Here is a 17,373-nt window from a genome sequence, read left to right as displayed (position 1 = left end):
CACTTTGAGGAGGACCACCACGTTGAAGGAATATCAACTACTCACATAACTCCTTCTGGGATGATTTTACAACTGCCTGACCACAAATTACTAAAGGTTTGTCACCACCAAACAGTCATACCGTTCAGACACTCCATCTCCGGCTCCTCTCCGTCCTGGCCTTTCTGCAGTCTCTTAGCGTTGCGTCTCTTTTTGCAGTAGAACATGAGTCCAAGCACTACGATGATGTAAGCCACGGCTGCTCCCACCGACAGGCCGATGGTCTGGATCATCTTGTAGGGGGCCTTGTCCATGTCTTCATCGAAGGGCTGCACTGGCTTTTCTGTCGGGCACAGGTATTCAATATGGTTAACTAAAAATATGACATATTGTGTTACAAAGAAAATGGAAATGCAAGATGCAATCAGTTTAGGAAGCTGTCACACAAAAATTCTACGGGAGAAAATGTTAAACTTTATTATCAGTTGTATAGATTAAAAAGGTACCAACATTGAATTTGAACACATTTTGAAACATACAGTCCCTTCATTCAACAAGTTGCTGGTGAAGCTTTGTTGGGTGCTGACGCTGGCAAATATCTAAACGAGGGCTGGGCAAGTTAACGCGTTAATATAGCGCTAACATTTTAATCAATTAACGGCGTTAATTATTTAATCATGCGTTAACAGCCCAGATTGAACATTAATCGCGCATGTGCAAAGCCACCGCTGATACCCGTCAGCTGTCTTTCACATCTCCACCTCATTCAACCAGACGTCAGTGCACTTGTTCAAGACAACACAGACTGGACTTTTCTCACTGAGGAAGAAAAACTGAACTGGAAAACATGAAAAACATTTATTGCTTTTGTATAAAGTGAATCAGTTGCTGGTCTTTAACATCTTTAAGGTAAGCAACAGACTGAACATGGACAAAAGAAGGAGTGGTTTGTCCCTCACAGGGACCCTTACTACTGAAAAGTACCTGTTCAGAAAAAAAAGAAAAAAGATTTATAAACTATATATGTATGTTAACTTGCTGTTGCTCCAGAGTGCTGTTATATTGTTCTGATAACATTACTTTAAAATAAAAGCTGCAACACACTAGATTTTACTTTATTATTGAAATTGGTGCATAATGCGAATAGTCGCAGAAAAATCATGCGATTAATCAGTTACTTAAACTAAATTCAATTTAAATTCAATTGTCTCCTACTTTGAACTAAACTGCAATACCGCCCTGCAACTTGGGGAGATAACGGGTTGATGTGGGTAACTAATGCAAGTGTGCGGCTGTCATTTTCAGCTTTAGTCGGCACACGAGGAGCCAGAGAGTGTGAAGCGTTAATAGATCCAACATCTGCCCGATCTCATCACCTCCGAGACAGCTGTGGCGTCAGAGCTGTGGCTGTGTGTTATTAACCTGTCGAGGTGCATGATAGAAAGAGGGAGACTCTTTAATTAATGCCTTCATCCTTCGCTTGTGATCATGTGTGCAACCTTTGTTCCGGACAAAAGAAGCCCGTGTACGTATGTGCGTGTGTATTAAACTCACCCACGACATACAGCTTAGCCACACGGTCTTTGATGCTGCAGCTATTTCCGGCCACACATGTGTACCTGCCCGTGTCATCTGTAGTTACATCTGAAATCACCAAGGAGCCATTGGGCATCGTCTGGAACCTGGAGGGAGGGACAATAAAGTGTTGATGTCTTTTTATATACACAATGGGGTGCATGCAATAACTTTTTCATGTTCTCATCCAAAGTCTCTCCTGCTTTGTTTAAACAGTTAAAACCTTCTTTAACAGCACAAACGGGTCATAACATTGCTAGTTTTAGCCTCTTCACTTGCAGGTGTGCGTGAGATTTGGTAATTGATTTTGAGAATAATTAACAGTCCTCAAATTGTTGCCTTCTCCTCTCAGTTTGTGGGCAAGTTTTATTCACAAAAATGGGTTAAGAGTGTGAGGAGAAGAACTTCACACTGTTGGAAACCAGGAGGACAAAGCAGGCGAGCGGAGGGGAGATGTGACAGTCACCGAGATGGAAGAAAGAATATCAAAATGCACATGGAGATGTTACACTGTCACGTCACCTGGGGAGAGAAACCTGCATAAACACCCTGAGGCAACTTGCCTGACTGCTGAAAAGTTCCAATGTTAACATATGCCAATACATCTTAAAATATGGTGCACCAAATATACATTTTGTATTACATTTATTTGAGTTATTCATGTTTATGTAAGTAAATTTGCATTGTCAAGTCAAACCAGACAATTTGTGTTTTTTTTTTCTTGTTGTGGCGAGAGACAGGACATCTGTTCATGACTCATACAAAAAGTCTGGACCACACGTGTAACTGTTGATTACTAAAAAAAGTACAATCAAATTGGGAACTATGACAAGTTCGCTTAAATCTCTCTCATGTGCCACTTCAGAACGTTCTTGCATGAGCCCACTGAGTTCAGATATGTCATTATATATATATATATATATATATATATATATATATATATATATATATATATATATATATATATATATATATATATATATATATATATATATATATATATATATATATATATATATATATAAACACATTAAACAAAACTCTGAGAACATCGAAGAATCATACATTATTTCTTTAAAAAATAAGAATAAAACAATTAATCTGCCAGGTCTAGAGTTGTTAAAACTAGACCTTGAACAAAAATTTTTTGGGAATAAAATAGAAAAAGAAATTGAGATTATAGCACAGACAGAGATGCAACTGCGATCAATCCTGTTTTTAAACCTGTAATCACCAACTATCAATCTTAATTCATGACGGTTGGTGGAAGGTCAGAAAGCCGAAGGTCTCATTTACCTCCGGTTGGTACCGATGTCCATCGTCCGGTCTTTGACCATCCAGTGGATGTGAGGCTGGGGGTCCCCGGTGACCTGACAGTGCAGGATGGCTGTGTAACCTTGGTATACTGTTGTATTCTCTGGTACCACCTTAAAGCGAATGTACACTACATGTGTGCACACACACACACACACACACACACACTCATTAACACAACACTTAAACCACAACCCGGCTATAATATTTCCTTTACAGACTGTGGTGACTGTGGTTAACATCTCAGTTAAACTCTACAACCCAAATTCAATTCATTACTGGACAATAAAAAAAGGCCACAGACGGCACAATAAATGCAGCGGTGTTTGCCGCATGAAAAAGATCAATGACTTGTATGTACTGAGACCACAAAGAGTTTTCTATGTGTGGATTAATGACTAACATGGCAGCCTTTCCTCCATGGGTGAGCGGTTTACCTGCCACAATGAGGGTCACCAGGGCTCGGATCTCCCCCTGGGGGCGGTTGGAGGCGATGCAGGTGTAGTTGTCGGCATCGCTGCGGGTGACTTTGCTGAAGTGGAGCTGTCCGTTCCTCTGTGTAACCCGGGGCGGCAGCTCTCCACCGTCTGCAGGGGGCGACAGAGAGACAAGCGGGGTCAGGACAACCGAGTCTTTTGCAGCATGTGGTTGAATAGACTCAATCATGCAAACAAAGATAAATGAGCCAAGATGTTTAAACTTCCTCATCATCTGTTTATTGCTGAGGCTATGCTGGTGGAAACGACATTTGTCATCATTAAAAAAAAGGAATGAAGGGTATTGCTGCATTTTCAAAGAGATAATTTAGGTGTTTAAAGTCCTTATCTGACTTAAGCTATTGCGAGCAAAGGTCGACCCAGCGAGGCGCACACCTGCTTTGGTCCAGCGGATGGTTGGGCTCTCTCTGCCTTTAGCAGAGCACTGGATGGTGATCTCGTTATCCAGCTCCAGGCACTGAGAAGGCTGGGGGGTCGGGGTGAACTTCAGTTTCTCTGGAACACAAGTCATAACACCAGACGCACATTACACACATGGTAAACATGGTTGTCAAAGCCTCTTTTATGCAATTCGCACTGCAGATAAAATACCACTGAGCTGACACTGATCAAGTTCAAACCCATTCAAGAAAGTGGCTTAATGCACACGTGAACACGGAGATCTGTGGAGCATAACAACTGAAGTCTATCAGAAGCTGAGATCATATAAACAGAGAGATTGTCCAGACATAACAGCGACACGTCAGGCCATCTAACACAGTAACCTTATAGCAGCAGAGCTACGCTGATAGGAATTTAACAAGAAGATAATGTGTTCAAATGGAGGCTTGAAACACCTCTGTGGGTGTCCTGCAGCATGTGCATTCACAAGCAAGACCATATTTGTTTCATATTTTCTCTTAACAATGTATTATTACCCATTGTTGCCTGAAAGTGATTTCACTCATGACACATCAGCCTTCAGTTGAGGGAATAATCACACATATTTGCACTTCAACAAAATTATATATATATACGTACACACACACACACACACACACACACACACACACACACACACACACACACACACACAACTTACCAAGTACACTAACTCGAGCTTGCCCAGATAGTCGGCCGCCTTGTGTTCTGGTTTCACAGCCGTACATCTGTCCGTCGTACACCTCCACGTTGTTGATCCTGAGGGTGCCGTTAGAGAACAGCTTAAATCGAGAGTCCTAGAGATGAAAAAAGAAAGAAAAAGAAAGATATTATGTTGTAAATGTTCATCTGCTCGGCGTTGATAGAATGCACGTTAGAAAAAGACACAATCATGGTGTTTGTGTGCGCTATTGAATTTGTGACTGACCTCTGGTGTGATCATAATGTTGTTGCGGAGCCACATGACCTCAGGTTCAGGGTTGGCCTGAGCGTGACAGTGAAGGTAACCTGGTTTCCCCTCCTCTAGGTGGCTGTCCTGAGGCCTCGTCACCCACACTGGGGCAGCTGTGAAGGAAGGAACGCACACCTTATTATTAAGCACAAGTATGTCACAACTTCCCATACACAATATACATAATCGCTACATGGTAGTGCCTTGAAGGATTACACTGGAGGTCAATACAGGCTGATCTTGTCTTAATGAGCTTAGCCCATTGGTCATGACCTAGACATAGACACTATTAATTCCTGTTTATCTAGTAGAAGGTCCAGGGTTTCCCAGCATGCTCCTCACATTAAAGAATACAAATAAAATAATTTGAAGTCTCAGGCCCAAGTTAAAGTCTTTTTAAAAAAATAATAATTCTGCAACATAAAAAAACAGTTTCCCAGGAGTTGTAATCCTTGTTCTTGTCTGCGTATGACTCACTGGCCACAGTGAAGGTGACCTCCTGTGTCCTGCGTCCCGCCCTGTTCTGGGCCACGCAGGTGTAGATGCCCGAGTCTCCTTCCTCTGTGGGACTGAAGATCAGATCCAGGCCGTCCTGGTACACTCTGCCCTCCGTGGGCACCCGCTGACCTCCTCTCTCCCACCACACCTGGGGCTCAGGTCTGCCACGGGGGGCACGACAGGCTACCCGCTGCAGGGTGTCCGCTGTAAAAATCTTCGACATCTTGGGCACCATGTCATCTATCTCTGTGGGCCGAAAGCAGAGAGTGCAGGAATATTAATTGCGTGAAGAAGCAATTTGAATGCAGAATGAACTGATTTCCATTCTCACAAAGCCCCTGATAATCAAATATCTGTCTTGAAGGCCAACAAAGTGTTACTGATTTTTTATTTCATGAGCTGCCCCGAGCACGCTCAATTCTAACACACAGATATTCTGTCTCGTTAGTAAAAGTCCTCCGATTTGTAGCGACAGCCAGTGCAGTAATTAGGGAACAATGCACACAGCAGGCCAGCTGAGTATATAGGTTATGTGGGAATTAAATAAGGCCTGTGTGAGGTGGATCATATCAAAAGACCCAATACAGAAAGGGGAATGTGATCTGTCGTACAAAGACTCACAAGACCTCCCACTACTGTTTGGTTTAATACCGTGTGTGTGTCCCAAATGGAAGTCATTAATACTATATTGGCCGACAACACTCAGAAAGCTGGTCAGTGGCTGCGACCTTCTATTAGTCTAAGATCTAAATCAATTAATAAGAACAGAAGAAAAAACGCATTTCTCAGCGGATGAAAGGGAAGTTGAGCTGTGGTGGGGGGGAGGGGCTGTGAGAAATGAATTAGGTTGAGCTACGATAGAGTGACTGTTTAAACTTGTCCCTAAATACGGAATTCTACTGTGACACAATCCCCTATAATGCCTGCAGGGATTACCATCAGATTAAGTGAATTAGGGTATTTAACTGGAGCTGTGGTTCACTGGGTTAAAACTGCAGATACAGTCGTACCTCTTTAATGCAAAACCCTTGGGGAAAAGGGGGCTGATCGAGGGGAATTAAGTGTTTGGGACTCTGAAACGCATAGAAATTCCAGCCCTAAGCTTGTGCAAAATATTTGACTTGCATCCACTTGCATTTCCAAATGAGGACAGATTAGTAAAAGGAAAGGATACTACAGATTGTTCCCGCTTAACACTCATTTTCTTTAAGCAAATTCTCTTTGGAGCAATGGTTCCTGGGAAAGAGCAGGCGCTGTTGTGTGCAATATTAACAACTTTATGTGTCTGGACTTGTATGCTACATTGTTTTCCCTGCGTGTAGGAGAACCTGATACTTGTACACAACCCCAACATTATATTTGCTATAGTTCTGCTACTTTTTCATTTTAAAAAAAGGGGGTTTAACACACATACTCATTTGGAAGTAGTCATTTCCACTGATGTTGGTTGAAAATCACAGAAGCAGATCTAATGACATTTCACAAGCTCATAATTACACTGCTTGTTAACCCGTTTGAGTCATACTGGTGCACGGCCTAATGCTGCGTTCGCTGCTTGCTCAGCCAGGTGCTGTTACACTCTCTTGTTGAGCTAAACAAGGTTGGCACACGGCCAGACTGGAGGAGGAAATAACATGGAGGCAAAGCAGGGGAAAAATGCTCCGGCGTGTAGTGGATACAGCTGGACCGGATGTCAATAAGGGAATGTGATTATCACCGCAGAGATCTGGCTCTAAGTGAAAGAGCCAGAAGAAGGTGGGAGGGGAGAGCCCAATGAGACGCAGGGTGGAGAAATATGTAATCCAAATGCCCCTCTCACTCTCAGATTACAGAATCACAGGTGTTTATCTCTCACCAGTTCAACAACTGCAAGTGTGTGTGTGTGTGTGTGTGTGTGTGTGTGTGTACCAGCTATGAGGAGAGAGGCCTCCAGTGTAACAGGGGGCCCTCTGAGGCCACGGCCGACACACTTGTAGGTCCCTGTGTTCCTGGGCTTGACCTGGGTGATCAGCAGCGTGCCGTTGGATAACAGGATCACACTGCGGAGAAGAGACGAATCAAACATGTCATTCAACCTCTGCTCATTCATACACATTGCTTATACACAAGAGCGCATTAACAGCAGCGCATGTCACAGAAATGCTTTCTGCACAGGTGCAGCTCCCACGCTCACATCTTGCTCAGATGGCATCCGAAAATACCTCTTTGTGGTTTTTTTTCGGCCGACTCGGAGCACCAGATGGAGACGCTCTGCCACACAGGAAGTGCCACAATAACAAAAGACTACTTTGGCATAGGCCAACTCTTTGTCCCCGTTCTTGGCACGTTATCTGATGCCATCTCAATCGCCCCGAGTCACTAAACACGAATCGGCTGCTGCAAATAGGTTGAAGTAAATGCTAAGAACTTGTCCGCCAAAGACGGAACGCATTTTATTCCATAAAAATGCTTTTTAAAAAGAGCAGGACTGATGGCCGCCTCCCGGGCTCTGCTAGGCTAAAGGGAGTATCGGTGCCAATGATGGACGGGATGAGAAGTAATTAAAGGCTGACCTTAAGCCAGCTAAAGGACTGAAAGATAAGGAGCCGTACATCCCACACAGCACACAGAACCGAGCTTAGAAGACCGGACAACTCAACAGCTCATCACAGCTAGAAGACAAAGTCATTATAAAGCCCGTGGGAAGAGGGAAAAGGCAAAGTGAAATATGTGCCAGGGGATACAGTTTGGATGCTGTGTAATTCCAGAGAAGAGTTTTCCAAAAGCAGGATCCATCCAGGACATCCAGCACCCCTTTCCTTCTTCTCTTTTTCAATCGTGGGAGGCAAATGTGCTCTTGGAGCTTGTGTGTGCAAGTCTGTGTACCTTGCTCTGAGAATACTCTAAAATAACCACAAAACATACGTTTTATATAATAGCTATACACGCAGAAAGAATTGGAATGATTCCTTGTTTCTTTCCCTCATTCCTGGGTCTGCTAAAAAAGCCTTGAGCTTACTCTGGTATGTTTTTTTTCTTCGTTTCACACGCGTGAAAAACAATCTACATCAAATATTCACACATAATCTAGAGGGAGGGAGAGGGTTGTCAAAACAGTGCAGGTGCAAAACAGATGATATCTCAAGCAGAGAGCTGCATTCCTCTGGCCTTGTATCAGCTCAGATCAATAAACACAAACACAAAGGCAGCCTTGGAACGCCAACAACACAAAGAGGCCAGGATTTTAATGAAACAGTCTGCACCTGACCAACTGTTGATGCTGAAGTCCTTCTCTCTCTTCTCTCCACCCTCCCCGAACACAATCACATTACAATCAAAAACCAGGCTCTTGCTCCCCGTGTGGAACGGCTTGGCGACATCGTGACCATGTATAAGCAAGAAGTGCTACGAGCCCTGAGGGTATGTTTGACACTTGGTATAGAAATTGGTTATTATCTAGAGTACTTATAGGAGACATGCTGGAAGCTGACTGTCACTTGGGGGATGAAAAGTCCTTTGTGATAGGCTGGAGGGCAAGGCTGTGTTTAAGTGATGTATAGCAGATGGCAGAGGAACTTTACAGCGCTTTGCTCCAGAAATAATATCTCTCTTATTGTGCAATTCATCTTGAATGCAAGTTGCAACGGCCCACAGAGATCCCATCATAAGGGTCCACGCCTCATTGGGTTCAAAGGAATATCTGACTGTGACTGCAGCTTACATAACGGTAAGTGAGAAGCGGGGCCCGTGTGGAGGGAGTGGGTTGAAAGTCTGAGGGGAAAGAAACTTGTGTTGCAGAAAGGTGAGGATTTAGCTCCCGACATACCGAGACTTGTTTGCCAGCAGCTCGCTTTCGTGGTACCACTCCAACGTGGGGGCCGGCACGGCCGTGAACTGGCAGTGGAGCGAGGCTTCCTCGTTCCTCAACACCACCTGGTCCTCGGGAGTGACCACCGGCCGCGGGAAACTCTTATCTGTTTAGTGGAGGTAGACAAACATCTGCGTGATTACATCGGGCAGGCAACAGACCATCAAGGCGGATGTCGTGCGTCGCACTGATCTATTCAAATATTTATTAAAAGCTGCCAACAGCAGCGCGGGGCTGGTGAGCAAGAAGCCTTCAGGTGGCGGTGTGTGTCAACACCTCAGGGGCCCCAAGGAGACTTAATGAGGTCAGCGAACAGACCATGAAGGCTATCTGGACCATCATCTACTTCTTTTTATAACCACCTGGAGAATAGAAATATCTCTCTTTGCTCTGTGATAAGCTTAATTCATGCTATTGCAAGAAATTGGGGTTAGGGGGACTCAAGTGGGGTCGACTATTATGGAAACAAGACAAATCTGTATCTGAAGGGTCCATTTAATATATAATTTAAATTGGACAACTTTATTTAGGCTGGTCCTATTGTATTTCTTACAATGGATGTCAATGGGATTCTCAGTTTGTTGTTTCTATTCACATTGTTATGGAGTTATTCGACCCTCCCTGCTGACCTCTGACACTGGACACGGCTGTTCTGACCTGCCAAAATTAGAGATTTGCTACATAAAATCTTAGAGTAAAAAAATTAAAAATACCTCACAGACTTCAGCACATTGTTAAACTCCAAATACAAAGAAACAGGAACACGAAAAGAACCCTTAATCCCAGGTTTACCCGTGTGAGTCTTTCAAATCTGAACAGCTAATAAAGGTATGGTGCCAATAACAGTATTACGACATGGCCCCTGGTTGGTGTGAAGCAACAGAAAAGGCGTTTACACCTGGCCCACCCAGGAAGTTGCCGGGAAGACCTCGTCCCAAAGCGCTGTGACCGTGTATTGAAATCCTGTCAGCCTTACTTTCAGGTGAAGCCCTATAGAGGAGCGGAGGGCGGCAACGCGGTAACTGGAAACTCGACAATTATCCATTCTTCCTCGACACAGGTGCTAAGCTAGTATGCCTCTGTGTGTGTGTGTGTGTGTGTGTGTGTGTGTGTATGTGTTGCAGGTGACTAATTCGAGTGGAACGGGGCATCAGGTTTCACTCACAGATGTGCTTGCTATATGTAATCTACTTACTCAGTGGTGAACTGAGGGGATAATATGGGGGAGCGGGCACGTCATGAGAGCCTGCAGACAAACGAATAATAGCTCTTTACAACACAGCACAGCGAGCTGTGTGTGAACGCTACAGTTACTAAGTCGGACACAAAGAGCGCCGCTGCTGTTGCTGAGGGAGCTGATGTTATTGTTCACCTTGTAGATGTTTATGATGTTCTTTCTGTCTGCGTGGGCGGCGGAGGAGGAAGGTGCTAACACTCTCTGGTAATCACATTAGGAACTCCCATCACTTTCTCTTCCTGCTCTCTCAACACTAATGCACTATTTACCTCCTCACCACCACACTGCCTGGCAGGTGTGGCGATGTGGAATGACTTGTCATGTTCTTAAAATGACATTTCAAAGGTTTTAACACACACATACACACACAAGAAGGAAATTTTAAAAAAAAAATCTTTATCCCAATAGGTCACGCTGGGCTTCTAGAAATTATGACGCGCATTTTTGACACTCGTTGACATTTGTACAGGCAAAATGTGTCACGCTGGAGGAGCAATCAAAAAAATAATGTCTGAATTAATCAACGATGAAATTAACAATCACTCCAAGCACCTCTTAAAGTGACAGAAAAGTCTTCTAAAAAACAAACCATAATTTCTATGACGCAGCAATACACTGCTATTTAAAAAAAAAAAAGAAAAGCATACACACACACCTATAATGTTGAGCGTGAAGTTGCTGTTGCTGCAGACGTGCCCGGCTGCGTTCTTGGCACAGCAGTAGTACAGGCCGTTGTCGTCCGGACTCGCACTTGTAAAGGTGAGCGTCCTCTCCTTGTTGTTGATCTGGTGGCTCTTCTCAGTCAGCTTCACCCCGTCCTTGAACCACTGACACGTCGGCCTGAGGGAGAGGAAAATAGGCGAGGGGAGAGGAATTGACAGAAAGAAAGGTGGGCACGAGGCGTGTGATTGAGGAAGAAGAGTTTGAAAAGGTGAGTAGAGGGGAAAGAAGATGAATAGAGACAAAGAACAGAGGGGCATGAGAGAGGCCAACATGGACAGAAAAGGTGCGTTTTTCAGTACAATCCTCAATGTGATCTTTGACCCTTTGAGCTCTGAACTTGAGGTGACAGGAGGAGGAGACTCACCGTGGGTGTCCATCAATATGACAGCGCAACGTGACCGGCGCCGAGCTCTCGATCTCCCCTTCTGAGGCGGGTTCCTTTAAAGTCACACCACCACTTTCTAACCCTGTGGAGGAAGAAAAACAACAGAGGAATCTGTGAGCGAAGAGGAGGAGGAGGAGGAGGAGAAGGACAGGAGGGAAAATTGAGTTAAGTGGTCGTCCTGTCATCTGTCCTCGCTAGGACGCTAATGGGTGCAGTGGGGACAAGGGCAGAGTCGGGCGCATCGTTGCGACAGCCTGGTGACTTATAAGGGGAAGCGAAGCAGGGAGCTACCACAGCACTGGGTCAGCTTACATCGGCACAGCGCTGTCCTGCGCTCAGAAACAGCGAGCTGGGCCTTTACAGCGCTTTTTTATGGACATTTAATGGCCAGTTCATTGGCTTACTCTGTTAAAAAGGGCCACGCTGCTGACAGAGCAGCCCATACAAATCAGGCGAGAGGGAAATGAACTGGGTTAACAGTGAACCATGAAGTTTTGATTCTTTAAATGCAGGAGCAGTGTATACTTTCAAAATGTCAGGTGGGTCGACCGTATTATTATTATTATTATTATTACCATCATGGGGAGGGCATATGACACAACAAATGATCAGCAGCATCGCTCTCGCTAGTAACGTGAAACCTGATCGATCTTGAGTGACAGATGAACAAGAGAATAAATGAAGGGAACACATGCCAGGGAAAATGATCAACAGCTGTCTCTTGAACGCATCATGCCGCAGTGAGAAATGACAACAGTGGTTTTGCCATTAATGGTTTGACCCAGTACACTGGGAAATATATGAGCTACATACAGCATGTCAAGAAATGACCACAGCAGCACATCATTCCTACATTCTCCTTAGAGGATGACAACACAATCATTTTTTCAGTCTCCGAGGGAGACTAGTAGATTTATCTCATGATGAACTGAGGCATTTCATCCCTTCTTCAATAAAAAGAAAAGGCCCGTGGTGCCCTTTTTGAGTGGATGAGACACTTTCTTTTTTGTTGATAAAACCTCCTTTGCTGCAGAGTAGGGGTGTGATAAATAAATTAATTCTTTGGGAATCAGTTCTGATTCAGTACACAGGGTTGCCAACTTCAAGGTCTACTCCAGTCCGCGGTGCCCTTTTCAAGGCGGCGTGCTAAATTATGACAAGAAAGTCTTTGTTTTTGGAAATGTATCAACTGATTGCAATACTTCAAACACAGAAAGGCTACATTATATTTTGTTTATTCATGCTAAACCTGCACAAATAAACACAAAAACGTTTTGGTATGTCCCAGGTCATAGACAGCATTTTTATTTGGTATATACAATGAACTGTTACATAATTAAAATGGAGTAGGCTTCGGCTAACTGCCTTTTTTTTTATTATCCAGGTATTTTAGGTAAAATATTTAATAAATCGATTTCTTGGGAAGTCGTGAATCGATTTGGAATCCCCCGCTGCAGCATTACATGCACACTAAAGTGTACTGGAGGATTGGGAAAATATTTAAGTTATTCATGAGTCGTGGAGGCGCCTTATATTTGTCTGCGCTACAGTGTCGGTGTGCTGAACCTCCCCTTTCCCTGCAAAGTGTGTTGACTACACAAACACTTAATGTTCACACTGCATGGGAACCAGGGCTAATGGTTATTTACTTGATAAATAAGCCGTGGCTGTGTGACACGCAGTAACTGTACACCCGGCGTGGTCGATGACAGAGTGTCTTTGGGCTGCCCTGGTTTATGCATGAGTCCGTGGGGGATTTTTGGAGTGGATGTATGTCGTTAATTGCTCCATCATGCCGAGTTTCACTCCTATCTCTTGTGGTTAAATACTGTGGCTGCATCTCGGCCGTTGTTTCGGTCATCTATGAAATATGCATGGCATAAGCCTCCACCTGAGAAGGCGGCGGGGATGGAGGGGGAGGAGAATGACCGCCGAGAAGTCAAAGGGGGCGATCGAGGAAGACCTGTCACAATGAATTACAAAGGAAGCTGGTATTGCCCTGCACCCTGGGGGATCATGGGTAACCATCTGTACAGTAACGGGGGCCGCTCATTAGCTCCCTCTTAACACAAATAGTCCAACGACTGCGAGTGTGTGCACATCACATTGCATTGGATTAAATGTGTTATGGTGCTGTTGTCCCAAAGCGAGAATGCATGAGTGCAAATGTACCCGATTGACTTTTGAGAGTTCTTCAGATGATCCTGATTGGTTGTGTGTTTCTGTTCTAGTCAACAGATCCAGTAGCTTAACGGAGGAGGTGATGAAGGCCATCCCGGCTATGGGGACCTGGGGCCAAACACTCAGACAGACATATTATTAGCGCGCTGGAAGCATAGGGGGGCCGACACAAAACCAGACGGGAAAACCGTGAGTCACCAAGGAGGAGGGTTCGACAGAACAACAAGTATCATCTGCAGAACGACCAATATCAGCAAATTACATAAAGAATTTGTAACAACCTGTCTGGCTGAACAGGTGGATGCTGCCATTATCAAGTGGTGTCAAAACAAGACACGGCTGGATTTTAAAGTCACATGCTGTGCTTCTTTCATAAGTCTTTGTGCGTTTCCTGCCATCGATTGCCAATTGAAATAATAATTTAAAAAAATGGTGCCTCAACGTACATATTTCAACATTCAGTGTCTGGTATGTCTTTCTTTTGAAAACCCCTCATACACATTTTATAATTTATTTTACATTTGTAAGAAATTCCAGCTGCGCAAGTGAAACCTGAGCCAGTAGAGTTTGTTAAGCACCACGTGAGCACTGAGAGAAACCACGCTGAAGAAAGTAATCACAGTGCAGGAGACACTACTTGACCTCTTTGACCTGACAATCATTGGAACAATGAGCAGTGCACTGCAACACACACAGCCGTGTGACTGTCTAAAGTTTCTGTTCTCTAGCAGGTTAAATCCAATTAATGGTATTATTCATTTCCACTTTGGCCTCGATTTCCTCGCCGTGACACATTCTAACCCCTTTTACTCCGCTCAGAGCTCCATTCGCGGTTCAGGTTTCTCCAGCTGTCCCCCCGACAAACAGAAGGCGCTCTTTCATAACCTGTTAGTGGCAAATACTTCTCCGTAATCCCTCCCAGAATGCATGACTAAGTGTTGGAGCAGGCCTGGCAGCTAACGCCATAATTAGGGGCGTATAATTATTATGTTGGAGGCAGAACAGGAAGCCCCATCAACGCGGGGACGATAACAGATGAATTGTGAGGATATTGTCAAGGCAGATGCTTGGGCCATTCATTCCTCACTGTGCCAAAAGGCAACTGCGTGTTTGTCTTGTTCCACTCAATGACAAATTTGTTGCCATGGAGAAGGGTTTTGTGCGACAGAGAGGCAAGGTGTGTTGTGTTATTCAGGTGAGTGTTGGGGGATAGAGATTTAACTGACAGCGCCATATGGGTGTGGAAATAACCCAAACATGTGGCAGGGTGGCTTGATATTGTTAACGGTGTGCCCGAGTGCAGTCCTGGGGAAAGCGTGACGGGAGTCAGCTCGCCGCTTTAGAGACGAGGTGTCAGATTTTATCAGTTGTGGCTGACAGGGGTCAACAGGCCAGGCTGCAAACTATGGCAACTCGGAGAGATGCTGCTGAAAGAGGAGGGAGAATGTGTGGGGGAGAGGGACTAGCGCAACATGACACTGCAGGGAAGAAGCTGACGGACAGAGCCTGGGTCATTAAACATGAGGAGCTGCAAAAAAGAAGGAAAAAAATAGAAAAAGTTGCTGAAATGATGACAGGATGTGAAAGAGTGAAGCTGCACTTGCGATCAATAAGGATGCTCTAAAAATGGATCCGCCGAACAAATGTAGGTTAAGGACACACTTGATTAAACAGAGATTGTGCGTGTGTGTCCGCTTACGTAAGTGCAAGTGGCTCTGTGATTTGAGAGATTAAATGGGGGCGGGAGGACATATGTGCCCGCTTGCCTGTGTTTCCACGGTATGTTTACCTTCTTCCTAAAGTCTGTGATTTCCAAAAAAAACTGTCAGTCCGCATCTTGTTGCCAAGAGTCAAGCGAAGCGTCGCCTCCAGGACCAACAAACACGCTGACAATAGCGATGGCTGAGCCTGACGCCTCTGCTGGACGCGGTCTCGCTGTGGAGACCCAGTGACCGGGGCATGACATAAAAGGGTGAATGGGTACGGGAGTGGGAGGGGGGGCTAAAACCTCTATTAGTGAAAACAGAGGGGGGATAATTACTCTGAATAACTCAACTGGTAGGATTTGCCCACCCACCATTGAGAGCAAGATAAATTAACTTTCTCTCTCTGCAGAAGGCAAGAGGGGGAGAGGGGAGGGGAGCAATCTACTTCACTACAGTCCATGTACTGTACATATTGAACCACCCCCCCCCCCCCCCCCCCAACAACCCACATTTACCACTACGCACGCAAACTAGCACACGCATGACTGGGCGCACATGCAGGGTTAACGCCAGAGGGGGTCTTTGCTTGGAAGCTGTGCGCGGCTTTATTGCCCGTTAAATGCATGTTGGGGAAATATGAGAACATCCGTCACAACACGGTCTGGTCCACCCAAAGTGATCCGGAGATGGCCGGCCGACCTGCGTGTTCTGACAGAGAGAGAGACACAAATGTGTTGAGCCGCACACAGCACACAAAAGTGATTAAGGATGATTGATTGCCGCATGATACCTCGCCTCGTGTGTTTGATTTAGGAAAGTATGCGCCGTGCTGTAAATTATCTTGTTACTGCTCCTTCAGCGGTGGACAGGAGGTGTACTGGAGGTGGTTTCTTATCCAAAGTCATGCCAGCGGAGTCCACTCCCATCAATTAACTCTTATCCAACCGAAACAAAGCTATCGATCTGACACTTTCAAGCACAATGTATACATCCATTAATATGTGCCTCTCCGCCGTGCGTCCACTGCTTGTATCTGCTTCATGTACTGCAGGTCTGCGGTGGACTCTCTGCAGGCATAACTCAGTTTAAAAGGTCTCCTCAAAAGGCGACTTGATGCGATGACCTATAAACACCCTCGGAGGCAGATGGAGAACACGCATGTAAATATGCACGCACATTAACACCTGCAAAAAGAATGGCAAACTTATTGAGGAGCTTATAATTAAACTTATGAAACTTTGTTAATATCAAAATATTAATAGTCGCAATGCAGATTTTACATGCTTTATCTCTGTGTGTGTGTCTGTATGTATCTTGAACTCGCTCCAGATCGGGCCACAAGGATAGAGATCAAGTTGCACCTTTTTGTAGATTTTCCTCTAAATGTCACATCAAAATCTTTGAATAAAATCTATTACCACTTTTTTATGGACTACCACAAGGACCATACATATTTTCATGGTAAGATCTTTTCATGGAGAATAAATATATATATTTTATAAATGAATACGCTACCTGCCTTCCAATAAAAACATGCCTGTCTTTTCCAACTGCGTGGGAATATTTATAACCTGGCAGAGAATAAAGTGTATTCTGATTCACGGAGGCATCTCTTAAGAACTGGTGCTACGTGTCTGACTTGTTTTCTTCCCTTTTTAATCTGTGGGAGTGTGTCAGTTGAGCTTCATTGACACACTACAGCATGTGTAATTGCAACACATGAAAGCAGTTTCCTTCAGATCAGACAAGGTTGGGGGAGAACTGATGTGCTTTCTCTTTGGTCTATGTGGCTAAACCCCAAACGTTTCTGCGCGGGCCCACAAACAACCCACCAGTGGCGGCACACCACCAAGCAGGGGGTTAAACCTCAGCCTGTCCCTCTCAGTCTGCTACCAGGAGGTCTAGACCCATCTGTTCTTGTAATCAGCATTCGAACGAGAAACATCACCGCAAAGAGAAAACCTCCAGCAGAATGTAGCGAGAGGGGACAACATTTTCCAGATGGGACCATTTTTCACCCATTTTTTTGTCTCTCTCCCTCTCTCTCCCTCTCTCCCTC

At 44.7% G+C, this 17,373-nt stretch overlaps 1 protein-coding gene across 2 annotated transcripts in view; it reads right to left on the bottom strand.

Annotated features, from left to right (window-relative positions):
• Nucleotides 1-17,373, bottom strand: part of ptk7b (protein tyrosine kinase 7b) — a 65,037-nt gene that overhangs the window by 4,781 nt on the left and 42,883 nt on the right. For both annotated transcript variants that reach the window (XM_068568696.1, XM_068568697.1), the window contains exons 3-14: nt 11,407-11,509; nt 10,975-11,159; nt 9,041-9,188; nt 7,144-7,274; nt 5,215-5,481; nt 4,714-4,850; nt 4,447-4,582; nt 3,741-3,860; nt 3,306-3,455; nt 2,851-2,998; nt 1,534-1,661; nt 122-322 (exon numbers count right to left, since the gene is read on the bottom strand). In XM_068568696.1, coding sequence (XP_068424797.1) covers nt 122-322; nt 1,534-1,661; nt 2,851-2,998; nt 3,306-3,455; nt 3,741-3,860; nt 4,447-4,582; nt 4,714-4,850; nt 5,215-5,481; nt 7,144-7,274; nt 9,041-9,188; nt 10,975-11,159; nt 11,407-11,509 — 1,854 coding nt within the window. The remainder of the gene's footprint in view (nt 1-121; nt 323-1,533; nt 1,662-2,850; nt 2,999-3,305; nt 3,456-3,740; nt 3,861-4,446; nt 4,583-4,713; nt 4,851-5,214; nt 5,482-7,143; nt 7,275-9,040; nt 9,189-10,974; nt 11,160-11,406; nt 11,510-17,373) is intronic.

The sequence above is a fragment of the Clinocottus analis genome, unplaced genomic scaffold (genome assembly GCF_023055335.1).
Source record: "Clinocottus analis isolate CAN_PGR_092001 unplaced genomic scaffold, fCliAna1.0.p SCAF_8, whole genome shotgun sequence".
Classification (NCBI taxonomy): Eukaryota; Metazoa; Chordata; class Actinopteri; order Perciformes; family Cottidae; genus Clinocottus; species Clinocottus analis.
Note: the sequence above shows the minus strand (reverse complement) of the source record. Positions and strands in the feature narration are given on the sequence as shown.